Raw genomic sequence first — 24,323 nt, 5'->3', positions numbered from 1 at the left:
TGATAGTTATTTGACTGATATCGAATTAAGATGGATGCTGCTGGATTCTTGATCAGCAGACATGTGGCTTGATGCACAAAAAAAGTAATTTAGCCCCGTTTTTGTTCATTTTCTCTCTCTTTCATCCAACAGCTTCTTGTGGAATACCGTGTTAGATAACAATCCAAATGAATTTTCTATCACAAAACCATGCTTTACATGCTTTCAGTGACTTGCTGGCTCAGCTGATCGATCAGTATAGCTCAGTCCATGCTAGTACTTAGAGATCCAATCCATAGGACAGTCGTTTCTGGTCCCACCCGGTCGTGACTCGAGATCCAGTAGGATAAAAACACTTGGTGTTTGATACAGACATCGAATCCCACGAGGAGTCGTGCGGAAGGCGTGAATACGGAGGCGTCACACGTTACGTAACGCGGTCGGCGTGATTTGCCGGGCCATGCAGGATATACAAATCAATCAATTAGATCTTATTTATCTACTTGTTTAGTTATATTTGAATAGCGAATGCGAAATCCGCCGTCCGATTTATGGTTCGGAAGAGATCGCAACCGTCCACAGTTGTCAGCACCCGAGATTCCTATGAGGACGTGAGCAGGCGCTGTTCCCCCACAGGTTGGGCTGAACGCGACGACGACGACAGCGAGCGTGTCCTCCGTTGGATACACATGCATGCATAACACGAACAGCAGAACGAAGAAGGCAGACGCATCCTGCGTTCCCATCACCCGCCAGTGACTTTTGCGCTTCTCACCTCAACTTAATTGTCCGAAGCCACCGAGCATACATGTACATAGTACCGCGAGCTGGTGAGGTGAGCACATGCCATCCCTAAGACCAAGTCAGAGGAAACGAAGAAGGGTTTACCGCATGAAGAGTGGCTGTCGCAGTAGTAGTGTGAGTGGGATGAGGGGATTGGGACGACGCCAACAAGGCACACAACACAACGACAACCCAACCCACCCCCTCCCATAACACAAACACATACACACCCACACACACCCCCCTATATATACGCATTAAAGAAACGCCGACCTCTTTATTCTTCCTACTACGCCCCCCTCTTGTTCTTCCTCCTCTTCGATCTCGTCTCCCAAACCCTCCTCCTCCCTCCCCCCCCCTTCTCTCTCTGTATGTGATTCCAAATCGTGGCTTCTTCCCCACCTCTCTTCTAGGGTTGGGTCGATTTGATCTCTTCTCTTGTTCCTTTTCTTCTAGTTGTCATGTCTTCTTCTTCGTCGGCAGCAGTGGTCACAGCCAAGATCTGCTTCAACTCCGAGTGCAAGGAGCCGTTGCCGGACCCCCTGCCCACCAGAAGAAAGGGGTGGCGCCTCCGCTCAGGCGAGATCGCCGACCTCTGCGACCGATGCTCGTATGCCCTTCTTTCCCCCATCTCCTGGCGTGTTTTCCGCTCCTGATGGTTCCCCTCGTATCTTTTCGCGTCGGTGTGTTTCTGTTATTGGATCTGATGGTTTGTGTACCGCCGTCCGGCCTTCGATTTGGTTTGGTTCCCCGTTCGTCATGTGTCGGGACTTACCGGAAATCGGCGGTTTCTGCTTGTTTTTCTTCTTCTTTGGTTGTTCGAACTCAAAATTTGTGTTTCATTTTTAGTGGAAAGTGCTCGTTGGTAATACTTTGTAGTTGCGGATGCTACTTGTGTACTATAGTCTTAAGCCAAAACTTGGAATCGCTTAGCTTTCGTTTTTCGAATTGGATCTTTTGGTCCGCAATCTGAAGCAGGTTCGGAAAAAATTGGCTTTTTTTTCCTTCTGAATGATGATTCTGGGCACATGGCCTAGAACTATTGAGCTTTCCGTGACGTTCTCTAATGTCTATTTGGTTGCTTTCAGCTGCTCGTTCGAGCAAGGCAATTTCTGCGAAACGTTTCACTCTGACGATGGAGGTTGGAGGAACTGTAAAACGTGCGGCAAGGTTAGAAGTTCAAATTTTCATCGGGTTCTCTGATCGATTGGTTTATGGTTGGGTTCACTATGGAATGATGATAACAGAAGAACAGTTTTTGTGTTAATTTATACAACATATCTTCTGATTCAACCAATTTTATTTTCAGCGGGTGCATTGCGGGTGTGTCGTTTCTGTTTCTACGTACGTGTTACTTGATGCTGGTGGAGTTGATTGCGTTGCATGTGCCAGGAAATCTCTTGTCATGGTGAGCAGACAAAGAGGAGTCGTCTTCCTCTTCCAAATCCCATGCATTATACAGAGCTTATCTAGCTCTTTTAATTTGGTGCTTTCTACAATTTTCCCGTGACTATAATTCTAAAATACCCAAGGCTGCAAATAACTGTTGCTACATCTTCATGACATGTCATAGCCATTATAACATTAGTTTGAACCTTCTTATCCTTTTTAATATAAATTTGTTGATGTTAGATCACTGACAGTTATAGGTTGTTCAATTTCTTTTTCTGATTGAAGCATATTTGTCGCAGTATGTCCATGCTGTCTTTGGTTCCATCTTCTTATATTTTTCCTCTGAAAATCATTGGATATAAGCATTAGTGTCTGTCTAGGTTTATTGCAATTATTTTTTCTATATACAAGTACAATCATAAAATATAAGGCTATATTATTTTTGTTTTCGATCTCAAATTAAACTCCTCAAAGATAATGATTCAGATCATTGTCCAGGTCCAAGACCTTTTGGTTTCTTAACAACTGTGCCTCATTTTTCATTACCTACATTCTTTTATGCAAATATATGATATCATTTGCTTATTTCTATCACAGCAGTTCAGCTACAAACACTTAAAAGTAGATCATTTTAATTCTTTTTAATCACTTATCCCTGACTTGGTAACTTAATGTGTGCTCATGTTTCCTCAGGCACCAAATCAGGTAGCATCTTCTCCTATGTTTATGTCCCAACAAGGACCTGAGAGGAGGGAATTTCCTGCTAAAAGCTGGAAACCTGTGAGTGGTCCATTTTTTGGACAGTGGCGTCAAGCACCACATATGTGGAATATGACAAGTGCACAATCAGATCTGCAACAGAGGCTGTCATATGAATTTGACAGACCTAATTGCATCGAAAAACTTGCTCCTGGTGGGCGCTATTCCATTTTAGCACATGAGAAGAAATTTGAGAACATATCTGAGAAACCAATCACTGGCAACCTTAATAACGTTGCAAGAGAAAGATATGCCAATGGCAAAGTAGGTATTGATGCAGCTTCTACATTTGGTGCATATCATGGAGAAGGCAATGCTGATACAGTGCAAGATTCTTGCCGCCTAGTTGGAGATAGTGATTCTGTCTCTACAAGGAAATTGGTGAATGCAGACCCTTGTTCCACCAGCTCTTCTGGTGCTAACCTTGATGCACATCCAAATTCATGTGTAAACTCATTACCCTCATCTGCAATAAAAGAGGATTCTTCATCTCTTGGGTTAGCTGCTGTTTTTCAATCGACAAATTGCTCAAAGGAGCCAACTAGATTTTCTGCAAACCAATCACAATCTCAAACAGATCCTCTGTCGAAGCAGTTTTACCCTCCAAGTGTGATAGATCCTGAAGTACAAAGTCAAATGCGCAATGGAAAAACTCGAGTAGATAACCGAACGCGGTCCCAATTACTTCCTCGATATTGGCCTAGAATAACAGATCAAGAGTTACAACAAATATCCGGTGGTGGAGAGTATCCTTTTATATTCATCATCACAACTATGCCCTTGTTTCTATATGTTTTTTTCTTGCTATGTTAAACTTTAAAAAGAAGATTCTTCATCCATGTGAAGATCAGTTGTGGTTAATTAATGAACGTATTGGTCTTGCATTTGGATTTACTGAGGCTTTTCTTGACCAATTACAAGTTCAAACTCTGTGATTACTCCATTATTCGAAAAGATGTTAAGTGCTAGTGATGCCGGTCGGATTGGACGTCTAGTACTGCCAAAAAAATGTGCTGAGGTAAGTCTTCCACGAGGTAAAATCATTTAATGATTTTATTTTTCATGCTTGAATACTCAATGGTTTGAAGTTGAAGTTTACCTAGGATGTTTTGGTGTCATAAATTTGCTGCTGACTAGTTAATTATCATGTGAGACATGTTAAAAAGAATGTGAGGGAAGGGCTATATGCTAATTTTTTGTTTTTATTTTTGGTGAGACAAAAAAATACTGTCCAACTTTTGGTTTTAATGCAAAATATTGAATGTTCTCTTTGTAATACAGGGAACAAAGAGCACATGGTTACTTTGCTGCACTGTTTGAAAAGTATACTTGGCAATATTTCAGTATAATAAAAATACATAGGTGGAGCAATTCAAAGCCACTCAACTATTACTATATAGTACATGTCTTTTAATGTCACAGCTGTCACCTTGTTTCTACAGTTATAGCCATTTTGTCATTTCATGCTTACTGACTGTACTTTCCAATAAAAAAATGTTGGGTTTTTTTTAAGAACTCTGAAGCAGGTATACATTTTTTTGTTCTCACTTATGGCTAGTTAGACAATATCTTGCTTCTTTTAAAATATGCTTCTTGATTGTATACTAGCTTTCCAGATTTTAAGAGTTAGCACTTTTGACCTTTTCCCTTCATTCATTTTCTCTTGGTCTCCTTCTTGGTCACAGTTTTATTGGCCTCCTCTATCTGTGGTATAATCATGTGGCTGACCGAAGAAATATATGCTGGCTGGTGGTTTGTTTTGTTATCTTTGGCCAAATGCAAAAGGTCATACCCAGTGCATGAGGCTGCTGCCAATGCAGGGTCTGAGGAGTGTTTATCAGTTTGTATTGCAAATTTAGTGATTCTAGATAAATATGCATCAATAAAAAATTGTATTTAAAACCTCAACATGTGCCTTTCTATATCCACATGATTAGCTTCTGAAGATTTGGCTTCAGTCACAATGAGTTGGCTCAGTATATAGTATATAATTATATATTTTCACTCTTTTAAAGTTGAAAATAAAACAATGATTGTAGAAAGTTCCTTTCATTCAGATTCAGAAACATGGTTGATTAAGAAAATTAACTTGAAGAAATAAAGACAAAGGACCATTTGTTAGAGGTTCCCCAACTTGCATGTTAATCCTTTTGGGTCATCATCATGCCCAACAGGCATCTACTGTCTTTCACTATATGTTGTAACCTTTCACTGTGTGTGCTTGCTGGCTTCATTAGTGGCTTCAGATAATAAACCTATTCTGGTTCAATCATTGTATTCGGATACCTAATATCCTGACCATGGAACTAAAAGAACATGGATTCATTTTTTAATCTCCTTTCAGGAAAATGAAATTAAAATGAGTGACAAACCATATTATTCTCTTTTAAATTCTACTCTGCATTTGGTTGTCCTGCTTATCAAATTTTAGAATAGAACTTTTCCCTGGCTTTCTCTTAACAATTGCATTTATATTGGTCTTTTCAGTTATGCCTTCTAGATTTAGGATAATTTGGTGAGCCACACACAGTGTAAGCAAATATTTCATTTTCAACATCAACAGCTGCTTAGCTGCCTTGAAGTTATGTTCATACCTGGTACCATTGGAGCCACCGCATAAAAAGGCGTACTCAGTACACGAGGCTCCCGCAAATGTGGAGTCTAGGGAGGGCCAATGTACGCAGCTTTACCATTAAATATTTAAAGAGGTTGTTTTCGTGACTTAGAATCTAGTCTCCCAGGTCGTAAAGGAGCAACATTATCGTTGTACCAAGACCCGCCCTCACTATTGGAGTCACCATACAGCCCATACATTGTCTTATTGTTATTTATCATGCTGCATGTATCTTATTGTCACTGACTTTTGCTGTCTGAAAATCAATGACGCCTATGGACCAGATAGCCAAAATATTTATGATGCTTCCTTGTTAGCCTATTAGATATCAAGGTGAGGTGAATCCCATTCAGGAACCTGGTAAAATCCTGCATAAGATATGTTTTAGTGATCTCCCTTGGACTCATATTAGATAATGTACGGAAATTACTAGGCCACAACAGTAATGGTTTCTGGTCATGTGGACTAGTGTGTTTGTAATAGAACCATTTAAAAATTGTGCTTCCAATATGGACATTTTTGTTTGTAATGGAATTTAGTTGCTGCTTGCTGTTCTATTTTCAATAATATATACCAATGTGACTTGGCCTTTTGGTATCATTAATAGTTCACACCTTCTCTTGCCCAAGCATCATATTAGTGTCTATTATTTTAGTCCTTTCTGCAAACTTCTGATGTGCATGTGATCCCTCCATCCTTACAATATCTTTGACAAGTGAAATCTTTAAGCATCTTTGAACTAAGAAAATTAAACAGTAAACTGAGCTTGTTTACTCATTATTGGTTGTAAGATATGGAAATTATGGGTTTGGGCAATGATTCACAACCACATAGTATGTGTCTCTTAAACATGCTAAAAAGTGCCAAAAGAATTGTTTTCAAAGCTCTATCTACAAGCAAATGTATAAGTATATTTGCACAGATAAATTTAATGATTCCGTCATAAATCCCTGCAGAAACGAACAAAAAATATAAAATAGGCCTACCTCATGATATTGGCACTGTTGAAGATAGTGGCCTGCATGCAAGATTTAAAGATGCTCATATATATAATATTCTGTGCAAATAGATGAAGCTTTCGTAGCCTTTTGGATCTTATATTTGACAACATACATGATGTACAAGGGTCACATTTCCTTCAATGGTTTTTAAGATTCCGATGCTTTGTTTTAAAGGATAAAGCATCAAACATACTTATAAAATTTAGATAGCACCTCATAAAGTCTTTTACAAATACTTTGTCAATTATGCATATGTATGGTTAAATTAAATCATAATCGGTAATCTGAACTTCTATTGCATATATATAACTAAACAGAGCCTTCTAGTAATTTGAACTTCTATTGCAAAACAGGCATACTTCCCTATAATTTCTCAGCCTGAAGGACTTCCTTTGAAAGTTCAGGACGCAAGTGGCAAGGATTGGGTGTTTCAATTTCGTTACTGGCCTAATAATAACAGCCGAATGTATGTTTTGGAGGGGGTTACCCCTTGTATTCAGGCAATGCAATTGCAAGCGGGTGACACAGGTATGCATGCAATGTATCATGGTTCTCCATCACCCCACTACATTGCTTCTGCAAGTCTATTATAATACTAGTTTCTCAAAATAGTATCTTTCTTGGTCATATGTCACCTCAAAGTCTTTAATTTTTATTTACATTTGGGACCGATTGCCTAGTAGTTTTGGGTTTTAGGAAAACAGAGCTCCAGAATTTTTTGGCATGTTAACATCCATAGACATCTATGACAGCAGCAACAAAACCATGGCTGCTTTTGGAAAATTACAAGTTAAGCTTGTGCTATGAGATACATCGCGTGTAAATTAAATGATAAATACTCCTTTCTCTCTTTGTTTTTTATTTTGCTCCCATGTGTTGGTATGCATCACACTTTTCAAATTAAGTCACTTAAGGGTTGTCAATTATGGTTGCAGTATATGCATATGTGTATGCACATATGCAAATACTTGTATAATTATTTAGCATGTGTCCATAAAAAGATTTTAAATCTCAATCTGGTACTGGTTTCCAAACTGATATAGTACCAATTACCAAGTACCAGGAAGTATACGAACCCATAGTATCCGGTGCCAACCAAAATAATACAATAATGATACCGGCCAGTATTGAACCATATAATATTGGTCCTTTGACAGACCAGTAAATACCAAATGGCACGTCTTACGAATTTGGAACCTTAGTGAATGTATATGCATGCATGTATTCATATATACATGAATGTGAAATAATCACATGCATATATATGTAAGTGTATATATCACTTTCTTTTTTCTGCCTCCTACACATTTTTACAATGTGATAACATACAACACTATTATATTTGGTCTCAGATCTGAACACTTTCTTCCATAACTTTAATTTAAGTGTAATCCTGGAATATTTTGGCAAATCTGAAAGTATAGTGTTTCGTTGCAGTAACATTTAGTCGGATAGATCCAGAAGGGAAATTGATTATGGGATTCAGAAAGGCTTCTTGTGGCTCAAGCGAACAGGTCTGTTGGTGAAAGACTGATTAATATTTGTTAAAAGCATAGAGCTATCTAGAAAGATCTGACCTTTTCATTGGAAGCCTGTCTTAATCTATTGTTTTGTGAGTATTTTTCTTATTTATTTATGTGTGTGTTTTTCAAGCATTTATGTATGAACAAACTCATTCATGGAGTGTGGAACTCTCTCGTTTAAAACTTCCAGATGCTGGTTTGGAGACTTGATTCAGTAGACATGCCTGTTCATGCATGAAACATTTATTATCGACACTTGAAGAACTCATTGTTTTTGTAATTTCTAGAATCATGATAATTTCATATGTAAAACCTGCCGAGTGCAGGATATGAGTAACACATTTTGTTAATTAGATCCAATTGGTGGCAAGTTACTTTATATTGAAGTCTTGTGTTCTGCTTCTTATTGTGATCTTTTTATTTTTGTTTTATTACTCAAAGATCATTAATTTCTATTTACTCCACATCCATTGACAGGACTCCCAAGCAGTTAAATCTGGCAATGGTTTCTCAACACCTCCAGAGAGTGACAACAAGGGCACCACTAAAGATTTTAAAGGCAATACAGAATCAAGGAACTTGATCAATACACCAGAGCAGCGAAACTGCTCTAACTTTGCAAACGAAGGTGTGTTACAAAAAGATAGGCTTAGTGCTAGGTCCTCACAGGGTACTAGAAGGAAAGGTGGCAATCTTGGTTCCAAGAGTAAACGTCTACGAATTGAAAATGAGGACTCCATGGAATTAAAGTTAACATGGGAAGAGGCTCAACAGCTGCTCCGTCCACCTCCTAACTGTGTTCCTAGTGTTGTTCTGGTTGAAGGTCATGAGTTTGAAGAATATGAGGTATTCTGCTTTGGAATTCTCCTGCAAGTATGTGCTGTATATAGTATATACTCATTTAACTTCTATTTGTTTCTGTTTTTGTTCTTAGTGTGTAAAGTGTCTCAATTTTCTGTAGTTGTTAGGAGTTTATTTTTAAAGGTTTTGTCCTTCATAATTCCCATTTGTTCTAGTCCCCTTGATGTCTTCTCATCTGAAGGAGCTTACATAAAATGCTTATTTCCATTGAATTTTTTCTACTTAGACCTATTTTTGTTTCTTCCTTTTTCCACTACAGCATTAAAAAATGAGGAAAGTATATAACTTTGTCACTCATTGCTTGTTAATCATAGGATGTTTTTATGATGTTACAATCAAGATTCGTAATTTCGATCCATACCGGTGTACCGAGGCATACCGACGGTATGCCTAAAATAAGCTGAAAATCCTCAAAAATATCTGGAAAAAAAAAACTAGGATAAGGTTTTTAAGTTAGAACTAATCACAACATTAAAAAAACTTAATTAAAACCTAATTAAATCTATTATACCATCACAAACATATGATTCAATCCTTAATATACATTAAATATAAACATTTGACCTATTAAGTGTTTAATTTCGAATAAATCAATATTAAACACACTAATCACAACATTAAAGACCTTAATTACTCCCTAATTAACATTATTCTATCATCAAAAGCATATCAAACAATATATTAGACATTAAGTCATACATCACATAAAATAGGCTTAATCATCTCATAAATCAATAAAAATCTAGATAGACAATACATACCTCTTGATTAACAAGTTCTTCCTCTTAATTTCCCAAATGAGCCTCCTAAATTTGATCCAATCTACAAATCGTTGCTTTGTTGAGTTTAGGAGTGAAAATGTAAGAATAAAAGAGAGATTGAGTGAAAAAGAGTTTGAGAGAGTTTAAGAGATTGTGAGCGTAAAATAAATTGAAAGATGGAGGAAAAAGTTTAAAAACCCTTTAGGTTGCTTCCAACGGTCAAATCGACCATTTGAAACCCGATACAGGTCGGTAATGGTTGGTTTCGATCGTTACCACAGGTCAGTAACAATCGGATTTCGATCGTTACGGCTTGATACAACCTTATATCGCACGATACATGGTCAAAACTTTGGTACCGCCCGATAGTGGGTGGTCCGCGTGACGAGAAGCTCTTGAACCGATATGTACCGCCCATATCGGGCGGTACACATTGAAATTAAGAACCATGGTTACAATTGTAATTAATTTTTGCTTAACAAGAAATTCTTTTGGATACAAAAAAAAGGTAGTGAATTCTTATACTAAACATCATTGAAAAGAATATTGCACATGATTGTATGAAATTTGTGCTTAGTCTCTCATATTTAAAGATGTGATAAAATGTTCTGAAACTGAGGTTATGCGGCATCAACTTGACCCCACATGCATGTCAGCGTAGAATAAGATATACATGTATACATTAATAATTATGCATCGTGCCAAGTATAAATCGAGAGATCTTTTAAGATAGTTTGAACATGTCGAAATGAACAAATTGTGAGATAATATTATATAGACAAATAATAAGATCTAAAAAAATGATTAGTATTTGGAAAACAAGAAATAGCATGAGCCAGAGATTAAATGAAGAAAATGAAAAATACTAAGTAAAAATATAAGGATAATAAGACAAACTATAAATATTAAGCAACTAATGACATTTAAATAATGTGGGCTAAAAGGTTCTGTAAAAGCAATAAAAATGACAATGTAAATGGATCTGTAAAAGCAACAAAATGACAACTATAAAAGGCTCTGTAAAAGCAATAAAATGACAACTATAAAAGGCTCTGTAAAAGCAATAAAATGACATTAAAATAATGTGGGCTAATAATGCTGCATTGAAGAGTGGAATCTACTGACTACAGCAGCTATGTGGTTGTGAGTCACCTGGGTTTAGTCTGGCCTATTGGTTGCTGGTGAAGTCCTGTGTATACATTTACGTCCCATGTCGGTGTGTTCTTTCCTCTCTTCAAACTTGTTCCACCAGATGGAATTTTATGTGGCGTTGTTTCTCTGCTTGTGACGAGGTACTTTTCCATGTTTGTATCAGGTTTTAGCAAGTCATGTTGAATCCCAAGATGCACACAAACCGTTGGCTGCTGAGCTAATCATCTCAAATCCTTCTTGACCTTGGCTTGAACTTCATACTAACTCTATCTTTGTTAGGATTATTTGTAAATGACAATGTAAATATTGAGCAAGTCAGAATTATATTGTTTGATATCAATATTCTTCAATCTTTCTGTTCCTTCAGTGCATGACACTTGATCTGCCAATTTGGTTTCCATTGTACATATATATTTTTAAGTCTCATACCAGACACTGATGATATGAGTTTCTCTACTAGCTGAGTGTTTTTGCTTGGAACCCAAAGTACATTCTTCTTGCTTTATTTTTCCTTTCCATGAGGTCTTTTTTATCTTCCTGTTCTTCAAAGACCGTTAATATATCAAGAACTTTATAGAATAATTCTGCCAAGTGTACTTTCTATATTTTATGATGATGTGGTTGTTCATGGCAGGAAGCACCGGTACTTGGGAAGCGTACATACTTTACCACTAACCAATCTGGGTAACTTCTCTTTCTTCAAATGTCATGATCAATTATATTTGCATGTGTTATCATGACCCATGACACAAGATTTTCAATTAGTTAAGTTGTCTTCTTGCATTAGTTAGGTTAATATTTGTTTGGTTATGATATATTTTACAGTAAGATCGTGCATCTGAATACATTACTAGTTTTTGGTTGAATGCTAGTAGATAGGCTGCTAAAGATTGCTTGATATTCTCAAGATAAACTTTGACATGGATTGCTAAAGATATTTTTTGGAAGAAACAAATCAGCGAGATCCTTAACTATGTAAACTGATTAACTGAAGAGCATTTCCTGTTGAATATGAACAACTGCATATCATTTATTTATGAACAACTAGGTATTATTTCAATAGGAAATAAGATGAGATAAAATCATTTAAGCTGGTATGAGCATGTGCTTAGGAGATCTCTGGATGTAGTAGTCAAAAAGGGTGAAATGATTAAGGTTAGTGACACGAGAGGAGGTAAAGGTAGACTTAAAAAGACCTTAATAGAAACTAAAAATAAAGATTTAAGTACTCTTAACTTAACTAAATATACGACTTTTTATCGATCTCAATGGCCGCAAAAGATTCATGTAGCTAACTCTAAATAGTTGGGACTTGCGATTTTGTTGTTTTTGTTGAATATGAACAAACTTGGTAGGGTGATTGGGTTGATGGACTCAATTGTTAATGAGTTTAAATCTTTGAAGTTAATGGAACTAAATTGATCTCTGGCTTACTTAACCTTGTCTGATTAACTTTATGGCGAACCTAAGGCTGATATGTAATTTCTTTTAAAAAAAATCCTTAGGGTGTTTGGATCAAGTTCTAAGTGGTTTAGTTATAGGCAGAGTAACTAGCTTAACTAATTTTGGTTGATGAGATTTCACATGGAATTAATTTTAAGATTAAGCTATGGAGACAAGCCTTACAAATTAAAGGTTTTATATTTGGTAGGACTGGATATATGAGGTGGATTGGAGTGTTAGTTGTGTGACCATTGGAGTCCCCTTAGATTAGAAGGAATATTTATAAGATAGTTGTTAGGCGATCCAAGTGTTAAGCAATTAAGAAACAATATGTGCAAGAAACTAGTGTATCTGAAATGAAAATGTTGAGGTGTATGTTTACAAGTAAAGATAGTAAAGGAAAATATATTCATTCGTGATAATTAGAAGAATTATTTAAGATGGTATAGACATAATCAAGGAGGTCTATTGATGTTGTGATTGGATGAGGTAAGTCCATTACTACTGTAAATGGTGAGGAAACATAAAGGAAGACCTAAGAAGACTTTACTAGAAATAACAAAAAGATATTTGGGTGCTCTTAATTTAACTAGAGATAGCGTTGCTCAGAGTCCAAAGGATCCATTTAGATGATCCCAGATAGTCGGGACGTTATGACTTGTTGTTGTTGTTGTTGATGATGATGGTGATGGTGTTACTCTTGCTCTTGTTGTTATTGTCATTATATAATTTAGCTTAATTGATAGGGTAGTTCGGTTGTTGATCCAGCTTGTTCTTCTTAAACATAGAAAATGGTTCAGGGTTTTGTTGGGTTGATCTTACTAGGTTTCTCAATGATGCATTGCATTTCATAGAATTCTTGTGCCCATCAATCCTAATGTGGTTATGCTGGCGTAGGTCTGTAGCCCCTAGTTTTGGTGAAATTGTGAACCTAGATAAAACAGATGCACGCTCAGTTATGGGTCTGTAATTTGAGCTGTTAGAAAACATCTCCAAAAAAGCAAGTTTTTGCTACATGAGGATGTTGAAATGGATGTTGAGTTGGTAAAGAAAGAAAGTAAAATTTGCACTAATTAACAAATGGGAATGGTTTGAATTAAATATAAAATGAGTGAATATTGTTTAAAATGTTTTGAATCTATCCAAAGATGTAAATTGCACTATTAAAGCGTGGTGAATCAATTTATATTAGTGGTGTAAGGAAAAGACGACCTTGCCAAATACAATGAGAAGGGGTTTAATGACTTGTAGTATGGCCAGTCATTTTCTTGTCAATAGAGTTAAATGGTGGGAGAAACTCACAGAGCCAACCCCAGGTAGTTGGGTTTTGTAACTTGTTCTTGTTTAGGGAATGTGATTATTTTAGATTTTTTTACATGAAATGTGTGTTAGGACCCTTTTTCTGAGCTTTTGAATAATGTTTATTGAGTCTATTTAGTTCAGTTGTTTATTGAGTCTGTTTAGTTCAGTTAGAGTCGGATAGAGATTTATTTAATATTTATTTATTATTAAGAGTCCAAGTCCAGGTGGACTCTAGGTGGAACACTATAAATAGTGATGTAACTCTTTCTTTAAATCAATCATCAATCAATGAAATATTATTCCAGTTTGTTATGACAAACCCTAGGAGGCCGATCCCCTCGAAGTGATCAAGGAGGCTGATCCCCTCGAAGCGATCGTTATCATTCCCTTTTCTCCCCTTTCTTCCACGATAAGACCTTAGGGTCTTATCATTTGACTTTAGGGTCTTATCATTTGGTATCAGAGCGACGATAAGACTTTAGGGTCTTATCATTTGGTATCAGAGCGGCGATCCTTGGCATTCTCGCTGCAGTGCTGTTGTAGCTATAAAAAAAAAAAGAAATTTGTGTGAGGAAGGGTGAAGTCGGCAGCCACGAACGCCGATCCTTCTCAACCGAGAAGGAACCTCTGCGTCTTGGTCAACGACCACCGTCGCCCCTTCTCCACCATCGTCGCTACTTGCCAGCCAGCAGCCGTCACCACCGTCGCTGCCCTCTTGCTATAGTTATCTTCATCTTCGGAAAAAAAAAAAAAAAAAGAAAGAAGAAGAAGAAGAAGAAGCCGCAGCCACCCCTGCTTCCCCTGCCGGACCCCTGCTTCCGGCCAACCCACCCGCCGCCGTTGCTTCCCGGCCGAGGGACCACCACTGCCGCCGCTGTTGCCCAGCCAGCAGTCACCGTCGCTGCCCCCACCCGGCCAGCGACCTCTCCTCCTCGCTTCCCCATCTCACTCGAGCGAGAAGGACTGTCGACGTCGTTTCCCAGCCAGCGGATCACCCCATCACCGCTTATACCGTCGGCGACGTTGCCCTAGTCCGCCATCATGCCCCCCCTTGGGTTGCAGCCGCAGCCGTCGGTTGCCGCAACCCCTCCTTGCAGCGGTTGCAGAAACAATGCTTCCTCTGTTGTCGTAGCCCCCCCCCCTCTCCTTGGGTCGCAACCGCAACCGTCGGTTGTCGTAGCCCCTCCTTGTAGCGGTTGCAGAAACAGAGCTTCTTCTGTTGCCGCAGCCCCTCGTCGATTGTAACTGCGCCTCCTCCAGCATTCCTCTTCCCCTTAAGCGTCGTCGTTGCCCAGCCAACCCACCACCGCTGCCAGCCATCGTGCGACGACCGCCGCTCGCCTCCCAACCGTCGCTCCCCCTTGCTCTGCATCTTTTATAACCGAAATAGAGCAAGCACAGGCAACTCACCTTGCTGCCCTTGTTTCTAGCCGCACCACAGTCGCGGGTCCCCTTGTTATTGCGAACGCCGACTGCCGTCACCGTCGCTTCTACTGCCCAGCCAGTGACAACGTTGCTCGTCGCCCGGCCGTGATCCTCGCAGCCTCTCCCTTACTCTGGTGACAGAAACAGGGCAAATCACCGATTGCCCTTGTTCTCGCAGTGCCACCGTCGATTCCTATTCTCCACTGCAACCTCAACCCCGGCCACTTCAACGCTGCCTCTCCCTTGCTCTGCCTCCGTTGCCGTAGCCGCCGGATGCCATCATCGCAGCCTCAACCTGACTATTTAGCGATCGCTCCCGTGAGTCACAACAGTTGCAGTCGTTGCCTTCCAGCCCCCGACGCTCTCATCTCACGCAGCGACTGAAACACAGGGCAGCACCTCTTCCTCCTCGGCAGCTTTGCAACTACAGTGATTGATGCCCTTGACCGACACCAAAAACAGGAGTTGAGATTACAGATTTGCAGTCTTACGCAATGGCCACCGATAACTCAGTGAAAGCACAAATGGAAGCATTGGAAATCAGAATTGAGAACCGACTGCAAGAAACACTTAATGATTTCAAAAAGAGCCTACTGGAGAGCCTCAGCAAATTTCAACAAGATGGGAGCTCAAGTTCTATGTTAAATAGATTGGGAGGTACAGGAAAAGGGCCCCAGGATGGTGACACACACTACCCACGCATTAGGGTAGAATTTCCACGATGGGAATATGAGGATCCGACTAGTTCGTTCTCTAAGGCGAAATTTTTTTTTCATTTTCACAGAACCCCAGAAGAATCTAAGGTAGAAGTGGCCTCAATCCAGCTCGAGGGAGATGCACTCCAGTGGTACGATTGGTTTGAAACTGTCTACGGAGTTCCTTCGTGGGAGAAGTTCAAAAGAGGACTTCTTGTTCGATTTGGCCCATCCGAATATGAGAATGTTGATGGCCAGCTCGCCAAAATTCGTCAAACTTCTACAGTGTTGGAATATCAGAGTAGGTTTGAAAGATTGTCAATTCAAGCTAGAGATTGGTCGGAACGACAACTTTTGGATACATTTATTGAAGGGCTTAATCCGGAGATTCGGTGTGAAGTTAAGGCTCGTCAACCCCGCACCATGATAGCTGCGATTTCATTTGCACGCTTGCATGAGGAAAAAATCAGCATGGAATATCGTCGAAACAGAGTGTCAATAAACAGATGATCAGCAAGCAGCACACCCCATCTACTCCCAGTCGAAATCCTATCACTTGCAGACTAACCCAAGAAGAACTTAAAGAAAGATCAGCGAAGGGTTTGTGCTGGCATTGCGATGAAAAGTGGAGTAAGGAGCATCGATGCAAACAAGGGCAACTTCTGATGATTGAACCAATTGGAGAGGAACCGAAAGCTAAGAATGTGGACTCCGATCATGAAGGCATAAATTCTAATGAAGATGTTGGACCTACCATACATATAATGCATGCATTAGCCGACTACTCTAACCCGTAAATTATGGAAGTTGGCGGAACTCTGGAACATTAGCTTGTTATAGTTTTGATTGATACTGGTAGCACTAACAATTTTATGGACAGTGAGACTGTTGACCGATTGGCCCACCACATTAAAGAGTAAAGACTATGACAGATTCGAAGTAAAGATCGTTGATGGACGAATTTTCACTTGTGATAGCAAAGGTTCAAAGATAAAATTGATTATACAGGGCCAGAAGTTTCTTGCAACGATTACTACATTGAAAGACCGACCTGTTGCTTACACTATCAAAAAGTGGAGACCATACTTACTTGATCAACGGACTATGATGCGTTGCAGATAGTCTATGACTAAAGTGCTGAAAGAGAAGCTCCCCAAGATTGATGTTGCTCAGCCTTGAGGACAAGGCTGATTTGAAGAGGGAGGAAATGACCATTTTTCTGAGTTTTTTAATAATGTTTATTGAGTCTGTTTAGTTCAGTTAGAGTCAGATAGAGGTTTATTTAATATTTATTTATTATTAAGAGTCTAAGTCCATGTGGACTCTAGGTGGAACTCTATAAATAGCGATGTAACCCTTTCTTTAAATCAATCAATCAATCAATCAATAAAATATTATTCCAGTTTGTTATGACAAACCCTAGGAGGTCGATCCCCTCGAAGCGATCAAGGAGGCCGATCCCTTCGAAGTGATCAAGGAGGCTGATCCCCTCGAAGCGATCGTTATCATGCCCTTTTCTCCCATTTCTTCCACGATAAGACCTTAAGGTCTTATCATTTGACTTTCGGGTCTTATCATTTGGTATCAGAGCGACGATAAGACTTTAGAGTCTTATCATTTGATATCAGAGCGACGATAAGTCTTTAGGGTCTTATCAATGTGTTCCAGTGAAACCTGAATATTTTCATGAAGTAAAATGTTGTAGGAGCATTTCCTTAGATTGTCACTGTCAACAACCCCTGCTTGCCATATTTTACCCACAAAATGTCAAAACGATACTAGGCATGTAAATTAATTGGGTTCAGAGTGGGTTTATCCCATTCTGATCCTAGACCTACATGTCAGGCTCATGACAATTAGGAAACTCAAAGAAATTGTATTATGCATATAAAACCATTCAATTTTATTGCTAACTATACATTCAACTCAATGATTCCAAAGATTTTTTGAGCATGTTCTTGTGATTCGGAAATTCACTATGGTGGGAAATCAGAAAACCATGAAAGGGATGTCCACTGGCAAATTTATTGATTCTGATGCTATTGAAGAAACACATGCATTAGCTCAATATTGCAATAGCTGCATTCACATGGTGGGGACTGCTACATCGAATCAAGTGAGCAAGGTGCTGGTGGAGAAGAGTGATAATGATGACCTTTAGTATTTTTTTTGTCTATTTTGTTTGTCTCATTCATAAATGGTATTTTCATTGGAAGTGTAACAAAGGGAAAAAAGATACTTTTAGAAGCATGCATAATCTGGTCAAAGATGAAACTTCTAGAATTGTTTTTTACACATTCTGTACTGGTTTCTGAGTGGTAGTGCTCAAATCTATGCTACTAGTCAATAGAAGCAAACTATAGTGGGAAAGTTTGGAGTAAGAGGGAGAGGATAGGAAGAATCTATTTAAGTGATGGGGATATCAGTGTAAAGTAATTTGCCTTTTATAGTCTTATAGGTACATATCAGGATCAATGAGGCTGAAACCCAATATATTCTAGTAAGAAATGAGTTTATGATATCAGATCGATAATTTTTATCTGAAGTTTGATGATTGATCCATACTAGGTCTAACTGAATCAGATTCTTGATCAGATGGTGCAAATATCTGTTCCACTGACAAGTGTGATGATAAATCAATTCAATGTTCATGCCTTTTGTAGGACAGACACAACATGGGCAAAGCTACCTTGTCAACTAAGAAGTGATGCAAAGATCAATATCCTCTATGCCTGTTCTTGGTTCCTTTCAACTGAGTCAAGAACCCATTAAAATGGATTATTCTCCTAATGTTTGGGCCTGAAGACACAAAATAGAATTAAATGTTGAACATGTGAATTTAATTGGATATAAAGCAAGATTGTTGGATTGGTGTGTTATGTTTATTTGTACTCTTAAAGGTTCTTTTTTTGTTGAGTATTCTAATTCTGAGTTTTATTGACCTTATCGATCAGAATTGACCTATTTGACCCCATACTGGTGCATGGTACACCCATGATACTCAAGTGATACTGAGGACTGTCATGGTATGTGTGTTGCAGTGGTTGAAATGTACCTTGCTAAAAAGGTTGTGAGCACCTACATATGTTGACCCCTGTTGCAAGTGTTGACCTTTGGCTGGGCTGATTTTTGGTCTATGATGCCAGCATTGTGGCATGCAAAAATGTGCCATGACATAAGGTACCAGAGGGCCCTCATGCCATGAGGCGACAGCCCTTAATACTGACACATGTAACATTTTTATAGTAGTTTTCTAGTAGTATATCGTGGTATATGTGTTGAGGTTCTACTGGCCTAACGGTGGATCATACTTGATATGATGATTGTTTAAATTTTTTACCTTTTTGTCCATGCTAAATGGGATTTGAACATGGGACTGGAAGATTTTTATTTGATTGATAAAATGGGAGGTGACTCAGGAAGATTTTGTTTTTGAGTTTCTTTCAAGTCACTTCTCTCATCATTGCCAGCATGGAATCAGTACAAAATTGACTTGTTGTAGTCTTACTTTGTCATTATACTCTCCTTGCTTTTATTGTTTATTCTCTTTATTATCAACATGATTGTCTCCATAGGCAGACTCTTTGACATCCATGTGGTTTTGTTTTTCTTTCTCCTGATTGTCATCTGTTTTGCAAGAATAAATCTATTCAAATGAAAATGATTACTAACATGATTGAAGATTTCGTCTCAAGATTTTGAACTGAAAATTGTTGTGATAGCTTGGTATAACGGAATCACTTCCATATTTATATTGTCAAGATTAACACTTACAGTTATACAAACCCACTTAAGCTCTGTGCATCGTGTCAGGGAGAATTATCAATGGGCTCAGTGTGAAGATTGCTCGAAATGGCGCCGACTGCCTGTGGATGCACTTCTGCCATCAAGATGGACCTGTTCTAACAATACATGGGATACTGAAAGGTGATATTTAACTTTTTCTAGTTTCCAAATGTGTTGATGAGAGTTGAGAAAGTCATTGCTGATGTCACTTTAAAATTGGAATTCTTGTTACAATAGATTTTTAGAATAGAGCATAGCATAGTAGTTTATTCCTGAATTTTCCTTAAGATATTGTTTTTCTGAAACAAAAAAAAAACATTCATTTGCAATTCTCTGATGTCATTATGCTGACTGTGAAATTTATGCTAATGTCAAGCCACTCAATAACAGATTGATATTAAATATTCTTCTGTGTCGATTTGACCTTTTTGTAAATGGTATTTGTGGTGCACTTATGCATATAAAAGAGCATGGGCCACCAAAATAGCGCTGGTGTATATTTCTAGAAGAACTATCTTTTAGTGAAGAAAACTTTGGTGGCCTTCAATCTGAAGTACCTGGGACAAGATAATGTGAATCCACTTAGGTTGCCTGTTGCCTGGTGTTTGATTATATAAGAGAGTAACAAAACACTGTGCATTGCTTCCTAACTCGCTAACGTATAAGGGCTTGTTGAAGATAGTGCACATCATATTAAATAGAATTGAGTAACAAAACACCTATTACCCTCGGGGTGCTAAAACAAGCAAGGGCTTCTGGAACTCGTATTCTTAAGAAGTACAGGTACAGGAAAGGCGAAGTGGCGAAGTAAATAATTTTTGTATAGATAATGATTGGCACCAATGCCTGTGTCCTTTAATCAGGTGTGTTGCTTATGCCTCTGCCTCCATCCTTTAATCAGGTGTAGGTGAATATGCTCATCTGTCTTTAAAACAAAACTGCTTCTCAAAGCACCTTTCTCCTTATCCTCTGGTCAGCTTGGAAACTTTGCTTCCTTTCCTCGTTTCACTCGCTTCCCTTTCATCATAGTCAAAAGGGGCTCTAGGTGCCTTGAAGAGTTCAAATACCGTTCACGGCCAAATTCTACACATCGAAATAGACAGGTGATCCTCCACGCCTAACTTCACATCTAGGCATTGTCTAAGTTCAGTCTTTGAAGTATAGACCTGAGCCCTTCTTGCGTTAATGAATTTGTGCCAGCAGCAATATGTTTTGTTAGGTTAGTAAATTATATAATTGACTGGTGTACTATCAGCTCTCAATTCAATTCTTCAGTTAATTGAGTTTCGAGAACAAGTAAACAAGCAAGGTAAAGAACTGGAACTCTCCGACAAGGAGCTCGAGCGGTTGACATCAGAAGGCTTAGACCACAACGTGCTTCAGGAGGAATTGAGGCACACATAGAACAAGCAAAAGCTTCTGGGACAAGTATTTGAAAGAAAGGAAAGGATGCTTTCATGCTAGAAGGAGCGGAAAGGAAGGGCGCTAAGAAAGTACTCTTGGCTAGTGTTGGATCCCTATAAATCTGATTATGCCGGAAGAGAGAAAGAAGCTTTGGGGCACACCAGGCTCTTATAAGTAGGTTAAGGGATTCTACAAACGTAGCTGGCATTTTTTATGCAAAAGCAATGACCACATTTGTTGTTTGGTCATCTTTTCTAAGAGGTTTTTGGAATTTGTTTGTTCCTATGATGCCCTAAAGCAGACTCTTGGTCATCTGAGATGTTGTGTCAATGAGATTAAGATAGAGCACTTCTTGCTTCATTCACATGTACTACATGAAAGTACATGTGAGAATTCCCAAATTTTGCAGCACAAATAACAGGGAGCTATGAGATGCTTTGAGATGAAACAACTCTTAACTATCAAGGTGTCTCCCATTTCAGAATAATGCAGTTACAGTTGGTTGTGTAATTTTTTTTTTCTGAAGCTTTATTTTAGATTTATTGAATAAATGATTGATCAGGTGTATCTAACTATTATATTAACAAGCACATTTCGTTGTGCTCTTATCTGCTCCACACTCTTGCTTAACTAACATTTGATTTTCTTCCTATTTACAGGTCTCTTTGCTCAGCTGCTCAGGAATTGAGCTTGGAGCAGCTAGCAGAATTGATCCCTTGTAAAACAGGTGAAAACATCTTGCAATGAATATCTTAAGAATGCCAGTATTTCTTAATGAATCAATGCATAAACTTCAGTATTCGTCGATAGTATTAGTAATCATGTAGTATTCATGTGTGCATTATAATATGCTACCTACTCTGGACAACTGTTCGGTAGTGGGTTATGACAGATCTTTTAGTCTTTTTTTTTTTTTATTAGCTAGATTCTCTGACATACAGGAATCAATGACAGAATTGTACCAAGTAACTAAAAGAACTTAAGACTGGTTGCCATAAGCACTGGGTAATGGCACAAAACATAATGTTATGAGAATCATTGCCCTCTATCGGGAGTGGCTTTTTACAGAGGATTGTGTCATTGTCTTAGGTGGTTCCTAATATATAAGTGCCTCTGGTCAAGCTGAGATTGTGAAATATTAGTTAATATCGGCATACCACATTCTGATCAATTGTTCGTTAGTGATATCTATGGGAATCTACCTAAAAGAGCTCTGATTTTTACTGATGAGTAGCATTTTTCATATAGCTTGAGTCTACATCACACTTGTAGGGATGTAGAAGAGAATGCCGGTAGAAAACCACTGCAGCAGAAGTTTGATCCTCACATATTAGAGAATGTATCATGGTGTCTAATTTTTCTCTTTAATTTTAATCTTCGTTGTCTGCAAATTATCATTTTTGGAATCAAAGTTCTTGTGAAGTGCCCTCATAAAATTCAAGAGCTGAATGTCAGTTTTGAACTAATTATGTTATCATTCTGTTCTCAATTTATGCATTCAGTAATTGCAATTTCTGTTGGAGTAAAGCAGGTGCACCCAAGAGGTCCAAGGTCAAAGTTGAAACCGACAACATTGAAGTTTCAGATGGGCTGGATACTCTTGCCAACCTTGCCATTCTTGGTGAGGGTGAGAACCTCCCCCCTTCTTCCCAGCCCACGACAAAGCATCCAAGGCATAGGCCTGGCTGCACATGCATTGTATGCATACAGCCCCCAAGTGGCAAGGGCCCCAAGCACAAGCAGAGTTGCACATGCAATGTTTGCCTTACAGTCAAGCGGAGGTTCAGGACACTCATGCTTAGGCGGGAGAAGCGTCAGTCAGAGAAGGAAGCTGAGACTGCAAGAAAGCAGCAGAAACAACAGCCCAACCAATCATCACCAGTGAAAGCACAAGTCTGCAGCGACTCATTAAAATCTGGTCTGAGTGTGAACAATTCCCCTCATAAAGCAATGACAAACGAGGAGGGGATTAGTGACGAGGGGGTCGAACGCAGAAGGGCATCCCCATCACCTCTCAAGGCCCCTCAGATTGATTTGAACATTCAACCAGAGCGAGAGGAAGAGACCTCACCAAAATCTGAGTCTGGTAGCATGATGAGGCTTCTCCAAGATGCTGCAACTTGAACACCTTGAGATGGTTGATACAAACAAGGTGGCTTTTCACTGGAATCTGTGCTTTCTTGAGGAAATGTGTCCTGGAATCATGGGCCACTCGATCATTTTCCTAGAAGTTTAGGTACTGACTGGAAAACTGTGCTATCTTTCCGTATCTTGCATGTTCTATTCTGGGTAAGCTAGAAATCGCCCAATAACCTGCATCCGACCATCTTCCAGTTCAGCAAAACACTAAAGCATGTCTTTGTAGATTAGAGTGTAGTAGTTTGTCGTCTTTTGTTTCTCTTTTTCTTTTCGGAGGCTGCAGAGCATGTTGAGGTACATCTGAGGGATTTGTCTATTTGAGCATTCATAGGTATGGTAAAATTTACAAAGCTGCTGTGGGTGGGGAAAGTTGTTGTAAGATGTCTAGTTGAGATCAGTGGATAATGTTATGCGGCTACCGATTTCTTACATCTAAATTTTTAAAAAATATTAAAACTGTAACTTTGTGAAGATTTTTTTTTTCTTTTTTGGGTTCAATGTCATAATTTACATTTGATAATTTGGTAACTGCTTGAAGTAACAACTGTTGCATCCTATCTAGCAGTATTAACATTCTCAACGTGTAGTTTTGATCAAATCTTGTACAATTTATCCAGCTGTTTTGATGGCATTTTTCCACTCAGATTAAAATCCTTTGTTATGGTTAATATGTTCAGACATGGTGGATATTTCATAATGTTTTTTACTCGAAGCATGGTTCACTTTATTGGTTCATATCGATGTATCGATTAGTTATCGATACAATACATATCAAGTCATATCCAACATATCGAAATGGATCGTTCATATCGGTTTCCTATTGGATCGATACGTATCATTCAAGCATTCCTATCGGATCGATACGTATCACTCAAGCAATATATCATGACAAACCTTAGTTATATATCATAATATGACAAAACCGAAGCCTGCATATCATATATGACCTATACATTTTGAAGAGAAAATTGCTATTAAAACTGAAACACATGGAATAGGATCTTTTATGCCTGTTGTTCTGTCAATTCACTTTACCATGCATTTGTATCCTGCAACACCACCACTATTGTGATGAAGAAAAACGAAAAGAGGTTCTTAGACACGGGAGCGTCCGCTCATATGTCACAGCTATTTTATCACCGACATCTAACCAGATATGATTAATTACAGTATCAAATGGCCATTATTTTGGTTCGGATCTAACAAGCAAGTAACAATTCCCCAGTAACAATAATAATCTACGCAAAACACGGGGAAGCAAATTAACGACTGACAGGATTGCTGTTTATGTAGAAAATATTAAG

At 38.6% G+C, this 24,323-nt stretch overlaps 1 protein-coding gene across 2 annotated transcripts; it reads left to right on the top strand.

The window, feature by feature from the left end:
* The first annotated feature begins 1,055 nt into the window (after positions 1-1,055).
* On the top strand, positions 1,056-23,490 carry LOC103982880 (B3 domain-containing protein Os07g0563300). Of its 2 annotated transcripts, none has more exons than XM_065106057.1 (12): positions 1,056-1,372; positions 1,851-1,932; positions 2,072-2,170; positions 2,848-3,659; positions 3,835-3,931; positions 6,882-7,056; positions 7,966-8,042; positions 8,529-8,897; positions 11,460-11,509; positions 19,504-19,617; positions 21,540-21,607; positions 22,409-23,490. In XM_065106057.1, exons 1-12 carry the CDS (start codon positions 1,224-1,226, stop codon positions 23,002-23,004), a joined length of 2,688 nt encoding a protein of 895 aa, XP_064962129.1. In that variant the 5' UTR covers positions 1,056-1,223; the 3' UTR covers positions 23,005-23,490. The 2 variants fall into 2 exon arrangements, with proteins under 2 accessions (XP_064962129.1, XP_009398217.2); XM_009399942.3 differs by having other exon boundaries at positions 1,057-1,372; positions 22,412-23,490.
* The last annotated feature ends 833 nt before the right edge of the window (positions 23,491-24,323 follow it).

This window comes from Musa acuminata, chromosome BXJ2-4 (assembly GCF_036884655.1).
Source record: "Musa acuminata AAA Group cultivar baxijiao chromosome BXJ2-4, Cavendish_Baxijiao_AAA, whole genome shotgun sequence".
NCBI lineage: Eukaryota > Viridiplantae > Streptophyta > Magnoliopsida > Zingiberales > Musaceae > Musa > Musa acuminata.
Note: the sequence above shows the minus strand (reverse complement) of the source record. Positions and strands in the feature narration are given on the sequence as shown.